Consider the following 18,296-nt stretch of genomic DNA (forward strand, 5'->3'; position numbering starts at 1 on the left):
GAAGGGGAGGGGGACAGTGAATGGGGGGTCCAGGTGCATGGGGGGACCCCGGGAAATTGGGGATAACGGGGTCCCGGCCGATAACGGGGGGGAACAGGAGCGAGCCCCGAGGGACCCCCCGGTGCCGGGGACCCCCCTGTGCCCCCCAGTCCCGCTCGGGCCCCCCCAGTCCCGGCGCTGTTCCCGGGGGTGAAACGGGAGGGGCCGAACCCCCGGGATGGGTGGGGGGCCCCACCTCACTTGGCTTTGCTTCGTTCTTCCCAACTCTGCGGGAAAACGACTTTGGGAGTTTTCTGCCACAAATCTCCCCCCGCCTCCGCTCAGCCCGAGGGCGTTGGGGGTTTTCCCTTTCGGGGGAAATCAAAGCCACGCGCTGATGCTCCTAATTCGGGCCAGGAGAACCGACGGCTTTCCTCGGAGCCGGTGGCGGCGAACACGCAGGGCTGGGCCAGGCGGGCCGGGAGCTGCGGAGAACTTTGTTTGTGTTTTCAGCTCAATCCCGACTCGGGCCCGGGCCCGTCCCGGGGCTGTTCCTCATCTCCGGCTTTCCCCTCACACAGCCCGGGGGCGGGGCCTGAGAGCGCGGGGCGGGGCCGGGCCGTGTGCAGAGCCCGCCCCTCGCTGGCCGCCATTGGCCGATTCTGCCGTCAGTGCCGGTGGTGGCTGCGCGCTGATTGGGCGGAGCGGGGCCAAGCCCGGCCCCGGGGCCGCCCCCCGGGCGCCCGTGGCTGGTTGGAGGCGCCATTGTGGGAGCGCGTGTGCGACCCCGGGAGCGGCGGCAGCGGCCGGAGCCCGCTGAGGCGGCGGCGGAGCTCGGAGGCGGCCCCAGCGCAGGTGGGAGCCGCGCTCGCTTGTGCCGGGGCTCGGGGCCGGCTGCGGCCGGAGGGGGCGGCAGGGGGCTCTGGCGGCTTCCTTGTGCCGTGTGGGCGCCGTGTTGCCCGTGGCCTGAGGGCGCTGCGGGAGCGGCTGCCCGCGGTCTCCTTCCCGCCGCTGCCTCGGCAGGAGCCGGTGCCGGAGCAGCGCTGGCCCGTCCCGGTTCCCGTGGGTAGGACGGAGGTGGCCGCCCTGTCCCCGGGGCTGTGCGGGAACATTCCCGTCGCCAGAGGTTTGTGTCCCCAGAGGAGACCGAGGAGTCCTGTAAAAGTGACTTTATGGATGAGCAAAGGGAGAGGCCGTGCGGCATTTGCCGTGGGCTCTCTCCAGTTGTTGTAGGACGCGGGCTCCTTTTTATCCTGATTTTCCCTTCTGCATCTCCCTGTCCCTTTGCCCAGTGGCGAAGGGACTTGGAAAGTTGCGACTTCCCGATCCGCCTCCGGCATGTCCTCGTTAATATGCACCCCGCTTTTGTGTAACATCCGATGTTCATGGCTCTGTTCAGTCTTTGTTCTTCTTCTCCACGGTCAGGAATTTCGCGGGACCTTGGCCGAGCAGCAGTCCGTGTCAGTGCGTAACATTTTCTGGAAGTGATGGTTTCTCCCGTTCCTTCCTCATCCCCAAGTCCCTGGCCCTATCTCCAAGCAGATTCACTCCCTGACTCTGTTTTTCCTTGCTGGGTGCCCTTTGGCTTTGGGCTCATTGTCAGTGAGCTCCTTCCCTGTCCTTCTGTAGCCGTGTGTGGCTCAGGAGGCCTGGCTGCCACCTGCATCCCCTTGCTCAGCTGCTGAATGAGCTGCCCTCAGCAAGGTGTCCTGCATGGCCCAAAGATGAGAGTTGCTGCAGCACAACAGAGGAGAAAGAGCATTCGTTTAACCACTGGTGTGCCAGGGAACCACGAAACCGTGTCCCTTTGCCATCCTTTCCACGTTGGGACTGGAACATGAGCTGCTTTCTCATCTCCTTTGTTACCTGTTTCACCACTTTTCTGTTGTCATCTATCTGCCAAAATCATCTTGTGTCATGTGGTTTTCCACCCTGTCCTCCTCCTTCTGGTAATCAATAATCTGATCCCATCCCATGGTGAAATAAATGTTGCATTCTTCATTTGAGTGGATTGGTGGGCCAGACTCAGGAGCTGGATCTGTCTGGTTGGTTTTTATTTCGTGGACATCTTGTAATCTAATTCTGCCATTGAAATGATCAATGAGTTCTCTGGCTCCTGATCTGAATTGATTCGGGCTCCCAGGGGCTGGTCCCTGGTGTTGTAGGATTTGTTCTGGTGGCCGTTCATCTTTTCCTATTTTTGGGTGCTCCCTCGAGCCAAAACTGCATCAATTGGTGTCTTTTCTCTAATGTAATCATCACATACTTAAATTCCCAACTGATTTCTCTGAACTTGTGCTAGCACAAACCCTCCATTGGTCTAATGCTCCCTGTGTGACACAGACAGTGACAGCACATGTTGGAGTGGGGAGAGGGATGATTCCCCCCTCACTTATTGTAGTGAAGGTTTCACAACATTCTCCATTTGCTGTTTCCCTTTGCAGCTGAAGCAATTTGTGTTGCAGAGTCAGAAATCCTCACTGTGGGCTCTGCCTTTGGCTGTGCCAATTCCATCTGTGCAAGCAGGCAGAGCTTGGGCTGAGGGCCAGAGGGAATCAGCCCAATTCCTCCCCCAGGCAAGAAGAGCCTGGTGATTGTCCACACTTTTCCCCAGCAGTGTTCATTTGCATTTCTAAAGCTCCTCTCCTGGCTGCCTGAGCCTAGTTTCTCTTCCAGAGCAGACATTGAATGACTCACATGTGGTCCCCCCACATACTGCTTTTTTTTTCCCTTTTTATTTTTTTTTATTTTACAATATTGTATTAATAGCTTATGCATTATAGGCGCTCCCTTAAAGCTCTTCTTGTTTTGCAAAATGCAACATTAAAAACCTTGTACCAAAATTTTTCCGTCACTAAGAGCCAAACAAAATATACACAGAAACATTTTTGACTAGATTTTCCCAAACTTTAAACAGTCTGAACCCATGGAAATCCATTGGTTTAATGTTCATTGCTTCCAGGTTCTTAGTATTTGGTTTCCTATTGGAGCCGAATTCTTTTGCCTGTGATGTTAATTAGATTCACACTCCTGGATTTCCTTATCAGCCTTTTCCAGAGCAGGTGTCTCCAACTCTTCTAGGGGCAGTGTCTGGGGAAGATGTTGGTTGCTGTTTGCTGCTGGTTGTCGTCTTTGTGGGTGTCTTTTGGGCTATTCCCAGTCTGCTGAGATGTTAGACTCATCTCTGTTGGTGGTTTAACACCCTCAGTGATTAAACTTCAATAAACCTTTAAAATTCCTTTCCCCAGGGCAAAGGCAAAGCAAGCCTGACTAGAGAAATAAGATTTTTTAAAATTTACACTTGGTCTATTTCCCATCAATGTGATCCCATCGAGCCCAGTGTGTGAGTGTGACTGAGAGCCAGAGTGGAATTGTCCCGGTGCCTTCCCCAGCCCCTGTGGCAGTGCAGGCACAGAAAGGCCTGAAGCTCAAGCAGTGGCAGCAAGGCTTGGCCCCCAGTGTGTGGAGATGGCCGAGGAGGTGGCCAGGCAGACGATTCCAGCAGAGGATCTGTGGGCAGGCACAGGGGCTTCCCCCGCTGTGGAGCCCTGGCTGCTGCTCCGCTGCCTTCAGTGCTGCTCAGTCGTGGTGCAGTGTGGAATAAGGACTGCACAATTGGGAATTGTACAGCAGGTTTGTTTTATTCCAGCTCCAGGGACACAGAGGGGATATTTCCACCAATTGTGTGTGCTTAGTCGAGACAGGTTCCAGGTTTGAATACACTGAGATCCCACAGAACTCTAGCTCCCTGCCCACCCATTCTCTGCCCATTCTCCACCTTCTTGGACTGTATATTACAATCAGTCTTTCATGGTGCTACGCCTTCTGGTGGTTGTGGTCAGGGGTCTCCTGATGAAGTAAGAAGTCTTCCTCGGTGTTGGCTATTGGACCTCCATCTCTGAGCAGATGCAGTGAAGGTTTGGCTAATTCCCAGGTCAGTTTTCTCAGGCCAAAACCAGGAGCCTGGTTCTTGCTGGTTTCTTAATCAACTGGTTCTGCTTTATTGGGTCTTCACAATAGCTAAGTCCCTCTTTCCTGAGTTTTGACGATATAAATCTTCTCTCTATGGCCTTTGCCTAGCAGCTAAATTCCTGTGTATTCTGTTCATTGGTCCTTCCTAACAAGTTACACTCCTGTGTGTTCTGGCACAAGTTGTTTCTCTCCTTGGGCCCTGGGCTTCATCCCTCAGGGGCTGTGGAAACTCTGCCATGGCCTTTGCCTTCAGCTTAGCCTTTTCCTCCTCCCTTCTTGCCTTCCCCTGCTGTGCCTTTGTGACCAAGTGCTGCAGGGGCTCCTTGTGGCCCTGGTGCAGCCCCCCTGAGTGCCTGTGGGTGCTCATCCTCTGACAGCTGCTGAGCTTTCTGCAAATCATTCCTTTCTCCAGCCACCCAAACCAAATCCTTACAAGATGATCTCGCTCCCTCCATGTGTAATGCCCATTTGGCAGCCGTTCCTGGCTGCTGTCCCTTGTTCTCCCCGTGCCCTGCAGAGCCCGTATCCCAGAGCCGGGGCCTGTGGTGCCGCAGTGTCCCAAGGCGGCTCCCCCGGCGGGCAGGGCCGGCAGCTCCACGGGGCCGGGCAGCGGCCGGGGCGTCCCGCAGCCTCCTGGGGGCCGGGGGCCAGTGCCGGCCCTGCCCGGGGGGTGCTGGGGTCAGGCAGCGCCCGGCGCTGAGCCCCGGCTGCCCCACAGCCCCGGCCCGGCCCCGCAGCTCCCATGGGGTCTATTGAATTGTTGGAGTATGCAGCCTCCTTTTCATCCTGATTTTCCCAGCTGCATCTCCCTCTCCCTTTCCTCATTGGCTGAAGTACTGGAGAGGTACAGATTTTCCAATTCACTTACCACATGCCCCCGTAATCTGCACCCCACTTCTGTATAGGTAATGATATTCAGAGCTCTGTTAAGTCTTTCTTCTTGTCGAAGCTGATGAATTTCGCAGGACCTTGGCTGAGCAGCAGTCTGTGTGGTCAGTTAATTACATTTTGTGGAACTGATGGCTTCTTCTGCCCCTTCCTCATGTTCAAGTGCTTGGCCCTATCTCCAAGCAGATTGTCAGCATCTGTTTGTAGAGACATTTTCCTCTTCTTCCTTTCATGGGGGTCCCCCGTTTGCGGGACATCGCCCTGGAGCAGGGTGTCGCCCCTTGCTGCAGCCCCACCCCTCTGGCAGCGCTCAGCCAATCAGGGAGGGCGGCACTGATGACTCACCAGTTGCCAGGCAGACCCGCAGCTCTCAGCGTTCCCCACCTGTGCCCCCCTCGGCCCCAGCGCCCCCCGCGAGGGGAATTTGGGGAGGTGGGAGGGGAGAGGTTTTATACGGGGATGAATTTTTATATATTAGAAAAGGCTTTGCCTTACTCTGCATGTATGGAGAGCTTTTGATCTGTCTTTATATCTGGAGGAATTTTAGGCTGAATCTTGGTGTTTCAGAGGTTTTCACAGACACATGGTGCCCATTGACTTCTAGAGAATGACTTGGCCAAGGAGGAACCCCCAGCCTAAGGTGCTCTCCTCTTGTTTTCTCCCCAAACCAGGATTTTTCATTCCCAAGGAGTGCCCAGATGGAGGAGGAGGAGGAAAAGCCCCGCAGATCCCGCAGGAGGAGGGGCTGCAAACCCAGCCCAGGGAGCTGTGAGGAGGAAAGGCCCCCCCTGTGCCAGGAGGGCGGCCGGAGATCCAGCCGGAGCTCAGAGCTGGAGGAGAAGCCTCATGGAGGGGAGAAGCCCCACAAGTGCCTGGAATGTGGGAAGGGTTTCAGCCATAACTACACCTTGATCCGGCACCAGGTGACACACACTGAGGAACGGCCCTATGAGTGTGGGGACTGTGGGAAGAGCTTCAGGCAAAGGTCCGACCTGAGGAACCACAGGAGAATCCACACTGGGGAACGACCCTATGAGTGTGGGGATTGTGGGATGAGCTTCAGGCAGAGCTCCAGCCTAAGGAAACACCGGAGAATCCACACTGGGGAACGGCCCTATGAGTGTGGGGAGTGTGGGAAGAGCTTCAGGGACAGCTCCATCCTGATCCAGCACCAGGTGACGCACACTGGGGAAAAACCCTACAAGTGTGGGGAATGTGGGATGAGTTTCAGCCGGAGATACGGCCTGGTCCTGCACCAGAGGATCCACACTGGGGAAAAACCCTACGAGTGTGGGGAATGTGGGAAGAGCTTCAGAGCAAGCTCAGCCCTGATCCAGCACTGGATGATCCACACTGGGGAAAGGCCCTACACCTGCTTGGTATGTGGGAAGAGCTTTGGATGGAGTTCTGATCTGAGAAAACACGAGTGCATCCACACTGGGGAGAGGCCCTACGAGTGTTCTGAGTGTGGGAAGAGGTTTCAGACCAGCTCCAAACTCCTCATCCATCAGCGGATTCACACGAATGCGAGGCCCTTCCGCTGCCCCGACTGTGGGAAGGGCTTCAAGCGCAACTCACACCTCCTCAAGCACCGGCGCATCCACACCAAGGAGAGGCCCCTATGAGTGTCCTGAGTGTGGGAAGAGTTTCTCCAGGAGCTCAGCCTTGACCCAGCACCAACAGAGGCACCATAAGGGAATCCCTGCGAGTGCCCCAAATGCAGGAAGAGCTTCATGCGCTGTTCCAGCTCCATCCCCCATGGGAGGATCGGCGTTGGATGATCCCCAGTGACCACCGTTGGGCAGAGCCCTGGTGATCCGTGGTCCTGGGGATTCGTGTTTGGGGGACCCCTGGCTGTGGGGAATCCACATGTTCCTGTCTCCCCATGGGCATCTTGATGAACGCAGGGGCAGGAACATCCATCGGGACACAGACGAACACTGAGAATTCCTTGGAGAGAGCGGATTTGTTGACTTCCTATCCCAGAAATTCTTTTGTGTTCACTCCTGTCTTCTGGTAGCATCAATGAATACTGGATGGTCTTGTAGACCTTTTCCAACCTCAGGGATTCCACAATTTTGATTTGCTGTTGCCCGAGGGCATCTTCTGCAGTCACATGGGAATGATCTGGGGCAAAGACCAAGATTTTGGAGACAGTGGGTTGGAAACCCCTCCAAAATGGTTCTTCTCTCCTACCCAAACATGTGGATCGTCAGTCGTTATGGACAGGGAAATCCTTTGCTTTTGGCCTTGATTTGCTTTTCATTTCTCTTCATCCATTTTAATTATCCGATGTTGCTGTTAGGGACATGAAAGAACAAAGCAGGCAGCAGCAGGTCAAGCAGGAAAACTGCCTACTTTATTTTCTCTGACTCCATCCTATATACCTTTGAGAAGCAGACCAGAGATTGGCTACACAGGTAGCCACCTCTTCAACGTCACTGGTGAACATCACCATCAATCAGCTTTCTCCTCCAAGAGAGAAATATGTAAATAATTAGATAAATTCTATAAATGTATGTAGTTTACTTTAAGCTGCATAGGAACAAATGCAAACAATAAAAGCAAGCAAACTTGAGGTAACAATCCAACAGAGGGTAAAAATAAAGACATTCAACTAAGACGTGGTTGGGATGATGGGGGGACATTGACATGGTGGGACATAGACATGGAGAGTGATAGGAGACACAGGGACATGGCCCTGGCCATTCATGGTGACACAGAGTGACATGGACACAGGTGGAGACGTGGGGGACAATGACAGGGATGGAAACAGGGTGGGGTGACAGGCAGGGGTGAGGACAGGGTGGGACATGGCCAGTGACATGTGGAGACATGGCCATGGCCGGTGCAATGGGGGGAACTTGCAGGGGCTGTGGGGGATGCTGGGTTTGAAGGAGTGGAGGGTTCCTGGGATGTACCTGGGGTTTGCTGAGGGCTTTGGGGACCCCAGGCCCAGCAGCTCCGGCAAGTGCAGCTCTGAGCTGCTGGGACAGGGGCGATCCGGGCTGTGCCTCAGGGTTGTGCTTGAGTAGTGCACTGGTTTGGAAGGGTGCAGAAGGGTTTGGGGAGGCAATCTGTGTTTTCTTGATTCATTTCTGAAAGAAAGGCCCGATGTAGCTTCATTCAGCAAGAGCACTGCAGGACATATGGACAAAACACTTGTGTCTGATTCCAAGCAAAGGAAGGAATGGTACTGGGAAAATATTCAAGTGTCACAAATAGGACTAAATCTTGGGAATTCCTTTAGCTTTAAGTGCTGATGATTTAATTAAAAATATGGATATTGATCTAATACCGATATCCAACTATGACGGACAAAGACTCTCTAACAGTTTGAAGTTCCAAAGTGTGTGTTTATCACGACGCCGGGCAGCGTGCGGGATGGCTCCCAAATACACACCGCAATTTACAGATGATCACAGGGTCTTTTTATGTACAAGAGTATTGAATACCCAAAACACGAATGCATACTCATAACTCTAGTCCATTCCATTCCCTGCTTCATACGGTAATTAGCCAAAAAGCAATTAAGCACGCGTAGTTTGTTCTTTGAAATGGGTCGGTGTTTCTTCTTATGGGGTGGGGTGTCAAAATGATGAAGTAAGATGGGTCTTCCTCGCTTAGAGTTTTTAACCTTTTAGTGTTGGTGACACCTGGATCCTGTTTTCTCAAGACTATCTGATTTATGATCACATTGTGTTCTTGGAGTCTATTGATTAAGTTGACGGGCCTCCTGATTTATCAGTTCCTTAAAGGCTTCTGTTAACAAAGGCAAGTTTACCTCAGCAATATCTAGTTTAACTAAACTCTTTAATTCTTTAAAATTAATGTCTCAGTTCTGTTAAGAAGCTAGCTGGAATACATTCAAGGGAAGAAAGGGGTTTTAGGAGGCTCTTGACCACCAAAGGAGAATTTGAGGAATGGGATGTTCCCCGAAGGACTGTGTGGAGGACCAGAGCCCTGTCCAAGGCCCTGCCACATTTGATCCATGTTTGGGCAGGTTGACAAGACAATGAAGAAAACCGTATTGTTTAAGGGATGGGAACTTGACCCTTGGAAGAGGAGCAGTGTACGAGTCAGTCAGTGGGCAGTCAACCTTTGAAAGGGGAGCAATGCACAATGGAGCCATTGCTGGCATGGAGTCGGTGTCCTGAGCCATCGTGGCCTCACCTCACACACCCACCACGTGTGAGCTGATGCTGTAACTGGGAAAATTCCACTCCTGAGCAGGAGATTGAAGGCCTAGTGCTGGGCTGGAGGGGTGACAGGGATGGGATGCACACACCCTTTTGATCCAGGCCGTGTCCTGAAAGAGCATTGCCCACCTGCCCCTCCCACCGAGCACCAGCTTCATCTCCTTCTCCTGCTCAGCAGACTCTCAGGAATCCAGGGCTTGGGATGTATTATTGGCTACTGCAACTAAGAGAATAAATTTGCTTTGCAACCCCAGTGGTGTCTCATGGTTTTTTTCCACGGGTCTCATCCTGAACCTGTGAGAATAACCACCAGGGACCTTCAGGACACTTCTTCTCTCATGTCAGTAAATTCTGAGAATTTAAATATGTCAAATCACCTGGGGGAATGTTTAGCCTGTGAGTTTCAGCAAAGTATTGAATTTGTCTTAGTTGCATGGATACAAACTAGTAGGTGAGATTGCTGGGTATGCACATGTTAGGGATGTGATTCTCCATGCACCCAGCACTGAAATAAAGTCATGCCTCCTCTCCAACCCTGAGCTGGCAGTGGGGATCGAGCCCTGCTTGATAACTCTCATTTTGGCCATTTCTGTTGAGCAGGTAAGAAAGGTCAAAATGAAACCTTTTCCAGCTGTTTCCCTCTGGTTTACATTTTTGGGAGCAAAGCTCTGTGCTGCAGGTGGCCTGAGTGTGTGCAGAGCAGTGCAGCCCCCTTGGTTTTCCCACAGGTCGTCACGATTTGTCGCCAGCTGTGCCCAGCTGTGGCAGGACAAAGAGCCCGCAGTGCAGTGGGTGCCTTGTGCCCAGCCAGGGCTCTCTGGCACAGAGCAGCAGCAGTGCCAGCACCTTCCAACCTGCTCCTGCCTTGGCTTCCCCTGGCACACTGGATCCTCTGGAAATCAGCACTGTCAGGCGCGTTCCCAGCTTGGAGCAGCTGCTGCTGCTGGGCAGATCCTGCCAGTTCAACTGCTTCCAGAGGGGAGTCAAGGCAGAGATGTCCATACACAGGAGCCCTGGGCGAGTCCAATCAATGTGCAGATATGTGGGGAGATTTGTTAGGGATTCTTTCAGCTGTTCTGCTAACAGTGCTTTCTCTCCTGGTTCTGTGCAGTGCTTTGGGCCATTTTCTTGGTCTGGTTTCCTTGGCTCTGGTCCCATCTGAGTGCTCAGCTGGGGTACAGGCTGTAGGTGCTCTGGGCAATCTTGCAGTTACTCTGGGATCCCTTGAAAAACAGAGTTGGGCCCACCAGGGGCTTTGTGCTTCTCTGTGACACGGGAGAACTTCCCAGGCTATTTTGTGTTTGCCGTGGGGAAGGTTGGGTTGCTTTGCATCAATTCACAGACCAAGGCAGAGCCTTTGCTTTGTGACGTCAGGGCATGGTTGCCGTGTCCCTGTGGTGACATCACAGGGCTGCCTTGGGGCACGGAAGGCCTCAGTGTCCGAGCAGCTCTTGGGCTTGCTCAGAGCAGGAGCATCCTCCTGCTCGAGGCCTTGGTCAGTGGCAGCTGCACACTGACAGGAGCCTTGTTTGTTCTGTGTTACAGCACAGGCTGCAAACCTGCACAGCAGTGCCACGACGATGGAGCAACTCGCTGCTGCAGTTTGCACTGTTTATGGTGTGGCTTATTCCACCTGTTACTTGACTCACCTGGCAGGTCAGTAGAGGTTTCCTCTGGGCATCACCTCATTGGGCTTTTGTGTGTCTTCCTGTTTTTTCTTAGTGACTGTGTGGATTTTGAAACAGAAAGACAATTGGGATGCCAGTGGTTTGGTAAAGCTCCTGTCAACATGTTCAGCTCAAAAGGGGGTATCTGTAGCCACAGGGGCAGCATTTGCAAGGGAACCTGAAGGGATTCTGTTCCCTCCACGGGAGAGTCTGTGGCAGCAGAGTCTGGCATTGCCTCCGTTTGCAGGGTCAAGCAGGACAACTTGATCTCAGGCAGCCTTCTAAAAGGTTGTTCCCAGAATTCAGAGAAAGCTTCTTTTTTTCTAAATTTTGTCATGAAATGATTGGACTGTCTAACCTGACCTTTGACTGAGTGCTAAAACAGTGATTCCCTTTGCAATGAAGTGCAAACTCCAAAGCAGTGAGCTCCTGAACCCAGCAGCTGCTGCTCTGCTGTTTCACAACAGAACTGCCACAGCTCACAGGGATTTTGGGGAAGCTTTTCTGGGCAACTGTTTTCAGGAAATTAATGACAATTAGTGCATGCAACTGATTTAAAAAAAAAAAGAAAAAAAAAGTACCTGAAGGAGAGGGTTAAAAATGCTGCTTGATGTATTTGGAGGAACAGGAGCACTGAGTGTTCAGGAACAATTTGCGTTCTCTTGATCAAGTTTGTATTCATTGACTGGCAAAACAAGCCAAAGTGTAGGCACAGACAAAAATACTGTCCTCTTGTCTTGCTGGCTGTGTGAAAGAACTGTGTCTCCTGGAGGGATGTTGTGAAATGGAAAGTACTCCCTGTTTGTGTGGACTTGTTCTCAGGGATTCACCAGCCCAGGCAGTTCTCTCAAAGAATCTCAATCATTTTCCCTGCCCACTACAGGTCACCTGACACGTGTATTCAGAGGTGCTGATCCTGAGGTGAGTGGGAAATGATCCTTTGATGTTCCCGGTGTTTAGGAATTGTGGAGCAAGCTGTGAGCTTGGCCAGGGGCAGAAGAGTGTAGAGGAGAAGATGGAGAGGCTGAAATAAAAATCCATTTCCTTTCTGCAGCACAAATAGCAAAGGCACTGCTGGCTATTTCCTACTTGTCCATTTGGGAGCTTTCAAGAACTAAAAGCTCAGTTGTGCAGAGAGAACATGGCTTGCTGATTGCAGCCACGGAGGAATACTGAATTCAGAGCCACCTGCAGTTCTGTTGGATCAGCCCATTTGAATTTAGTTGGAGTGACTCAGAATCCCATTGCTGTCAAAGCTGATGGTTTCTCCTTAGTAGAGCTGGTTGTAGATCTGAAAGGAAAGAAGGCTATAAATGATAGCTCGAGGGCTGTCCCTCATGCTTCTCTCTTTCCACAGAGCACAGAACCAACAGCACTCTCTCCCCTGGCTCCCTCTGCTCCTGGAGAAGAGGCCAAAGAGAAGCAAAAGGACTACATGACTACAGCTGTGGTCACAGTTCAGCTTGAATATCCCAAGTCAGTGAGTGCCACTTTTGGAGGCTGCTGTCTTTAGTGCAAGGCAGAGCTCAAGTTTCTGAGCAGTCAGCACTGGCTGCTGCTGGCTGAGGGTGCTGAGTGCTGGAGTCCTGCAGGACCCAGCCATTCCCCCCAGCCAGTGACAGCTGGAAAATGGGCTTGGATCTGCAATGGTGAGGCACCAAAGAGCTGCTGCCTCCACGTGAGCATCTGGCTGCTGGGCTCAGTGCAGCTCTATCTCTTGGCTTCTGCAGTGCTGTGGCTAAGGGCACACGGGGTCCTTCTGGAGCTCCCCAGGTTCGGTTTGTTTGTTTCCCCTTTTGGGAAACCCGTGTTTGGCTTGTGGAACTGTTCTGCAGTTGTCTCGAGGAATCCTTCACTTCTACAGAGTCTTTTGGCCCAGTTGTCTTTTGGCTTTTGAGAAGGTGCCAGGAGATGATTGTGTTGTCCATGAAGCTGTGGGGGGCCGTTCTTGTCCCGTGTGGCCAAAGAAACCAACTGTGTAGCTCTGAACCTTTCTTCTGAGTCATAACACAGGAGCAGCAGGTTTCTGTTGATCCATTTTGTGGTGAAGTCTGCAGCTTGGAAAACTGCTTTGGAGCCTTGAGTGGGGGTGAAGCTGCAAGTCCTTGACTCCTGACTTGTGTTGCCAAGAACAGGAAGGACATCTTGAAATTCTGGATGCTGTATTTGAAGTCAGATGTGCACCTCTGTGCCTGGGGAGCTGCCTGGGACAAAAGGAGCCAGGGGTGCCGGGCAAGAGCAGCTGAACATGAGGCAGCGTGTGCCCAGGTGGCCAAGAAGGCCAAGGGCATCCTGGCCTGTGTCAGCAAGAGTGGGGCAGCAGGAGCAGGGCAGTGACTGTCCCCCTGTACTGGACACTCTTCCTCAGAGCTGAGCTTCTCACCCTGCCCTCCTGGGCATGCCTCCTGATCCTTTGGTCACAGTCCAAGCCATCAGGCCAGTCTCATCTAGTTCCAGGGGCCCAAGGAGCCTCGTTATCTCAGTATCCTTGGGAGTTTTGCACACTTGTGTCCCATTTTAGTGAACATCCTCCTCCTTATCACCAATCCTTGCATGCCTCCATGCTGTTTTTGTACACATGTCCTGTCTTTTCCTTCACAAGCAACGAATACTGAAAAATGCAGCTGTTATTAGGCAATATCCATCACTTTAATGCCTATTTCTAATCAATCTCCCTAATTCCTAGTCCTGTGTTTCAATCCAGGGATGCAGCCAGCACCTTGTGGAACAGCAGGACGTGGAGCACAGTGGGGATGTGTCCCCAGCAGTGACACCCACTTCAGCAGGGGCAGAGAGTCGTGCACGTGAGACCCTCAGTCCCTCAGCTGAGGAGCCGGTCTTCTCCAATGCAGCTGAGCACGGGCACCCTGAGGGGGTTCAGGAGGCCGAGCTCATGGGCCAGAGACCCTCTGAGGAGCCAGAAGAACCCTGCGAGCAGAAACCAAGTGGAGATGAAGAGATGGAGGCAAAAGCCCGAGCAGCAGAGGCAGAGCCCTGCCCATGTCCCGCCCAGCCCCAGAGCCGATGGCCTGGTTCTCCTGGACACAGCCCAGGACATGCCAGCCTCAGCAGGAGGGACAGAGAGCCCAGGACAGACCGGGCACAGCCAAACAGCTGACGCTCTGGTATTCCTGGACTACAGTGACTTCCTCCGGACTGAGGGGGTTAAGAAGGCCGTGCTGATGGTCCAGGAACCATTGGTATGGCCAAAAGAACCGCAGAAGCAGGAAGGAAGCATGCAGGAGGCCAGAGCAGGCCGAGACAGAGAGCCTGGCACATGCCCCACACAGCCCCACAGCCCATGGCCCAGCTCTGCTGGAAGCAGCAGAGGATGACAGGAGTGGCTTTCCCTTTTTTTTTTGTCTTCTGATTTTGTAGGGTTTTAATGGATAAACCCATCATATCTATCCACCTATACATAGACTTATAGATACATTTATATAGACACTTACATTTATATATACATATTATTTATAAATCACATATTATTTATACATATGTACATATGTGTATGTATTTACAGATACATACACATATATTCCTATATCTATATCCAAAATGAACCTCAATGGATGTAAAATGGACTCAAAGTGGACCCAGGAGGGACCTGAAGTGAACTCAGGATGGATCCTGGATGGACCCAGGAAGGACTGAAGATGCACCAAAATTGGATCAAAAGCATTGAAAATTGGACCAAACTGAATGCAAGATGGACCCAAGATCAACCCAGAATGGACCCAAAATGGACCCATGATGGTCCTGAAATGGGCCCAGGATGGACCCAAGATGTAACCAGGATGGACCCAAAATTGTCCCAAGATGGACCAAAATTGGACCCCGAATCGACCCAAGATAGACTCAGAATAGACCCAAGATGGATCCAGGAGGGGCCCAAAGTGAACCCAAATGGACCCACAGAATGAACTGAAATGGATCCAAAATGGACCCAAAGTGGACCCAGGATGGACACAATATGGACTCAGCATGGATCCTGGTGCACCCTAGATGGGCCCAAAATGCACCCAGGATGGACATAAATTGGACCCAAATAGGCCCCAGGAGAAACCCAAAATGGACTCAGCATTTTCTGAAAATGGACCCAAGACAGACCCACAGTGGCCCCAAGATGGACCCACAATGGACCCAGGATGAACCCAAATCGGAAACAAAATTGATCCCAAATGGATCAAGGATGGACCCAGGATAAACCCCAAACGGACTCAGGATGGACCCAAAATGATCCAAAAATTGGCCCAAAATGGATAAAAATGGATCCCAGATGGACCAAAAATGGACACAGGATGGACCCAAAATTGTCCTGGGATGGACCCAGGATGGACCCAGGACAGACACAAAATTATCCCAAGATGTACCAAAAAGGACTCAAAACGAGCCAAGAATAGACCCGAAATGAACCAAAAATGGATCCAAAATGGATCCAAGATGGACCCAAAATGGACGCAAATTGGACACAAATTGGACCCACAACAGACCCAGGATGAACCCAAATCGGAAACAAAATGGATCCAAAATGGATCAAGGATGGACCCAGGATAAACCCAAAGTGGACTCAAGATGGACCCAAAATGATCCAAAAATGGACACAACATGGATCCAAAATGGACCCTGGATGGACCCAAAATGGACCAATGATTGCCCCAAAATGGACCCATGATTGTCCCAAGACAGACCCAAAATTATCTCAAGATAGACCCAGGATGGACTCAAAATGAACCAAGAATGGACCCAAAATGGATCCAAGATGGGCCCAAAATGGATGCAAATTGAACACAAAACAAACACAAGATGGATCCAAAATGAACCAAGAATGGACTCAAAATGGATCCAAAATGGACCTCGGATGGATGAAAATGGACCTGGATGGACCCAAGATGAACCTTATCTGGACCAGTATGGACCCATGACTGACCCAAGACAGACCCAGGATGGACACAAAATGGTCTCAGGATGGACCTAGGATGCTCCCAGGATGATTCAATATGGACGTAAAGTAGATTCAAAATAGAACAAGGATAGACCAAAATTGGACCCAGGATGGACCCAAGATGGACCTAAATTGAACCCAGGATGAATCCCATACCCCCACAGTGGACCCATGATGGGCCTAAAATGGATTTAGGATTTACCCAAAATGGACCCAGGATGGACCCAAAATGGACCCAGGATGGACCCAAAATGGACCAAAGATGGACCCACAATGGACACAGGATGGACCCAAATTGGAATCGAAATGGATCCAAAATGGACCCACAATGGACCCAAGATGAACCTAAATTAGACTAAAATGGACCCATCCTTGACCAAGATGGACTCAGGATGGACCAAAAAAGGATCCAAGACAAACCTAGGAGACATCCAAGAGGGACCAAAGATGGACCTAAATTGGACCCAAAATGGACTCAGGATGGGCCCAAAATTGACCAACAATGGACACACGATGGACCAAAAATGGACACAGGATTTACCCAAAATGGACCCACAGTGGACCCAAGATAGACCAACAGTGGACCAAAATGGACACAGGATGGACCCAAGATGGACCCAGGATGGACCCAAAGTGAACCTAGGTTGGACCCAAAGTGAACCCAGGATGGACCAAAACTGGATCAAAATCACTGAAAATTGAACTAAATTGAATGCAAAATGGACTCAAAATGGACCCAGGATGGACCTGAAATGGATTTGGGATTTACCCAAAATAGTCCCAAGATGGACGCACAGTGGACCCAAGATGGACCCATAATGGATGGACCCAAATTGGAACCAAAATGGATCCAAATGCACCAAGGATGAACCCAGGACAAACCAAAAATGGACTCAGGATGGGCCCAAAGTTGGACCACATATGGACCCCAAATGGACCCAAAATGGACCCAGGATGGACCCACAATGGACCCAGGACGAACCAAAAACGGACCCAGGATGGAGCCAGAACGGACCCAAAATTGTCCCAAGATGGACAGAAATAGGACAAAGATGGACCCAAAATGGACCCAGAGTGGACTCAAAATGGACTCAGGGTGAACCCAAAACAGATCCAGGATAGACGCCATGGGACCCAAAAGAGATTCAAATGGGACCAAAATGTCCCCAAAAAGCACCCAGGATGGACCCAAAATGGACACAAATTGGACACAGGATGGACCCAAACTGAAGCAAAAATTATTCTCAAATGGATCCAAAATGGACCTTGGATGGACGAAAATTGTGTCAAGATGGACCCAGAATGGACCCAAAATGGTCCCAAGATGGACCAAAAAGGAACCCAAAATGGAATGGAAATGCACCCAGGATAGACCCAAATGCACCCAAAATGGACCCAGCATGGAGACAAAGTGGACCCAGAATGGACCCAAGATAGACTCAGGATGGACCCAAAATGGACTCAGGATGGACCTAAAATGGGCTCAGGATTTTCCCAAAATGGACCCTGGATGGACCCAGAATGAACCCCAAATGATCTCAAGATGGACCAAAATGGACCCAGAGTGGACCCAGGATGGACCCAGAATGGACACAACAAGGTCTCAGGACTGACCTAGAATGGACCGAGGATGGACCCAAAATGGACTGAAAATGGATGCATGATAGACCTAAAATGGGCCCAGGATGCACCAAAACAGACCCAAAATGGTCCCAGGATGGATCTAGGATTGACCCAGGGTGGATCCCAGTCACGAGTTTCACACTTTTGTAACCGTTGGTCTGTTTCCATATTGGGGTCAATTATCCAGTTACAGCTCCAGGTTATGAAGCCTCAAGACAATGGGGTGGGGACACTGGTATGGGGACAATGGGGCGGTGGCACTGGGCTGGCACAGGGAGCACTGGGCTGGTGGCACTGGGACAGGGCTGAGGACACTGGGCTGAAACTGGGTTGCTGACACTGGACTGGTGGCACTTGGGTGGTGACGGTGGGACAGAACTGGGGACACTGGGCTGGTGACACTGGGATGGGACTGATGGCACTGGGACACAACTGGGGATGCTGGGACAGGGATACTGGGTCAGGTGTTGGGAAAGATGGGACAGGAAGGGCTTATGGATATGATTGTCTGGTAAGAAATACTGGAGATGTAAAACCTGTGAGTGAAATAGAAATGAAGGCCAGCTTTGAGATGGAGGCATGGCAGGCGGGAAGACGGTGATTAGCTGGAGATAGGTTGAAGGACAGAAGGAAAAAGGACCCAAGAATGCAGCCCCTCTCCATCCTGCTAAGGCATCAAGGAAAAAGTAGATAAGAAGAGTAGTCTTTAGAGTTTAGAATGTAGGATGATATGGTAATTTAGTAATTCTCATAGGTTGCATGCAAAGTTTGTCGGTTTTGTATCTTGCGCCGGTTGCTCACTGTAAATTAGAATATTCAACACAAAAGGAGATATAATGTATTGTAACAAGGTCCTTGCTCTCTTTTCCTCTTGCCTCTTTTCCACTTCCCTCTTGCCCGCTCTCTCCCTCTGCTTCTTCTACCTCCCTCTCTCCTCCTGCCCTGACCCCGGCACTCTTCTTACCTCTCTTAGCCCACTTAGCCTTTTTACCTCCCTCACCTCATTCCCCCTCTCCCTCTCTC

The 18,296-nt window shown here is 51.4% G+C and overlaps 1 protein-coding gene across 1 annotated transcript; it reads left to right on the plus strand.

Annotated features, from left to right (window-relative positions):
• The first annotated feature begins 364 nt into the window (after window positions 1–364).
• On the plus strand, window positions 365–7,512 carry LOC136374756 (zinc finger protein 544-like). The gene is given in 4 exon segments (XM_066340147.1): window positions 365–834; window positions 5,511–6,455; window positions 6,457–6,532; window positions 6,535–7,512. Coding segments are annotated over 3 exon segments (1,080 nt in total). The 5' UTR covers window positions 365–834; window positions 5,511–5,537; the 3' UTR covers window positions 6,621–7,512.
• Window positions 7,513–18,296: the final 10,784 nt, after the last annotated feature.

This window comes from Sylvia atricapilla, unplaced genomic scaffold (assembly GCF_009819655.1).
Source record: "Sylvia atricapilla isolate bSylAtr1 unplaced genomic scaffold, bSylAtr1.pri scaffold_122_arrow_ctg1, whole genome shotgun sequence".
Lineage (NCBI taxonomy): Eukaryota > Metazoa > Chordata > Aves > Passeriformes > Sylviidae > Sylvia > Sylvia atricapilla.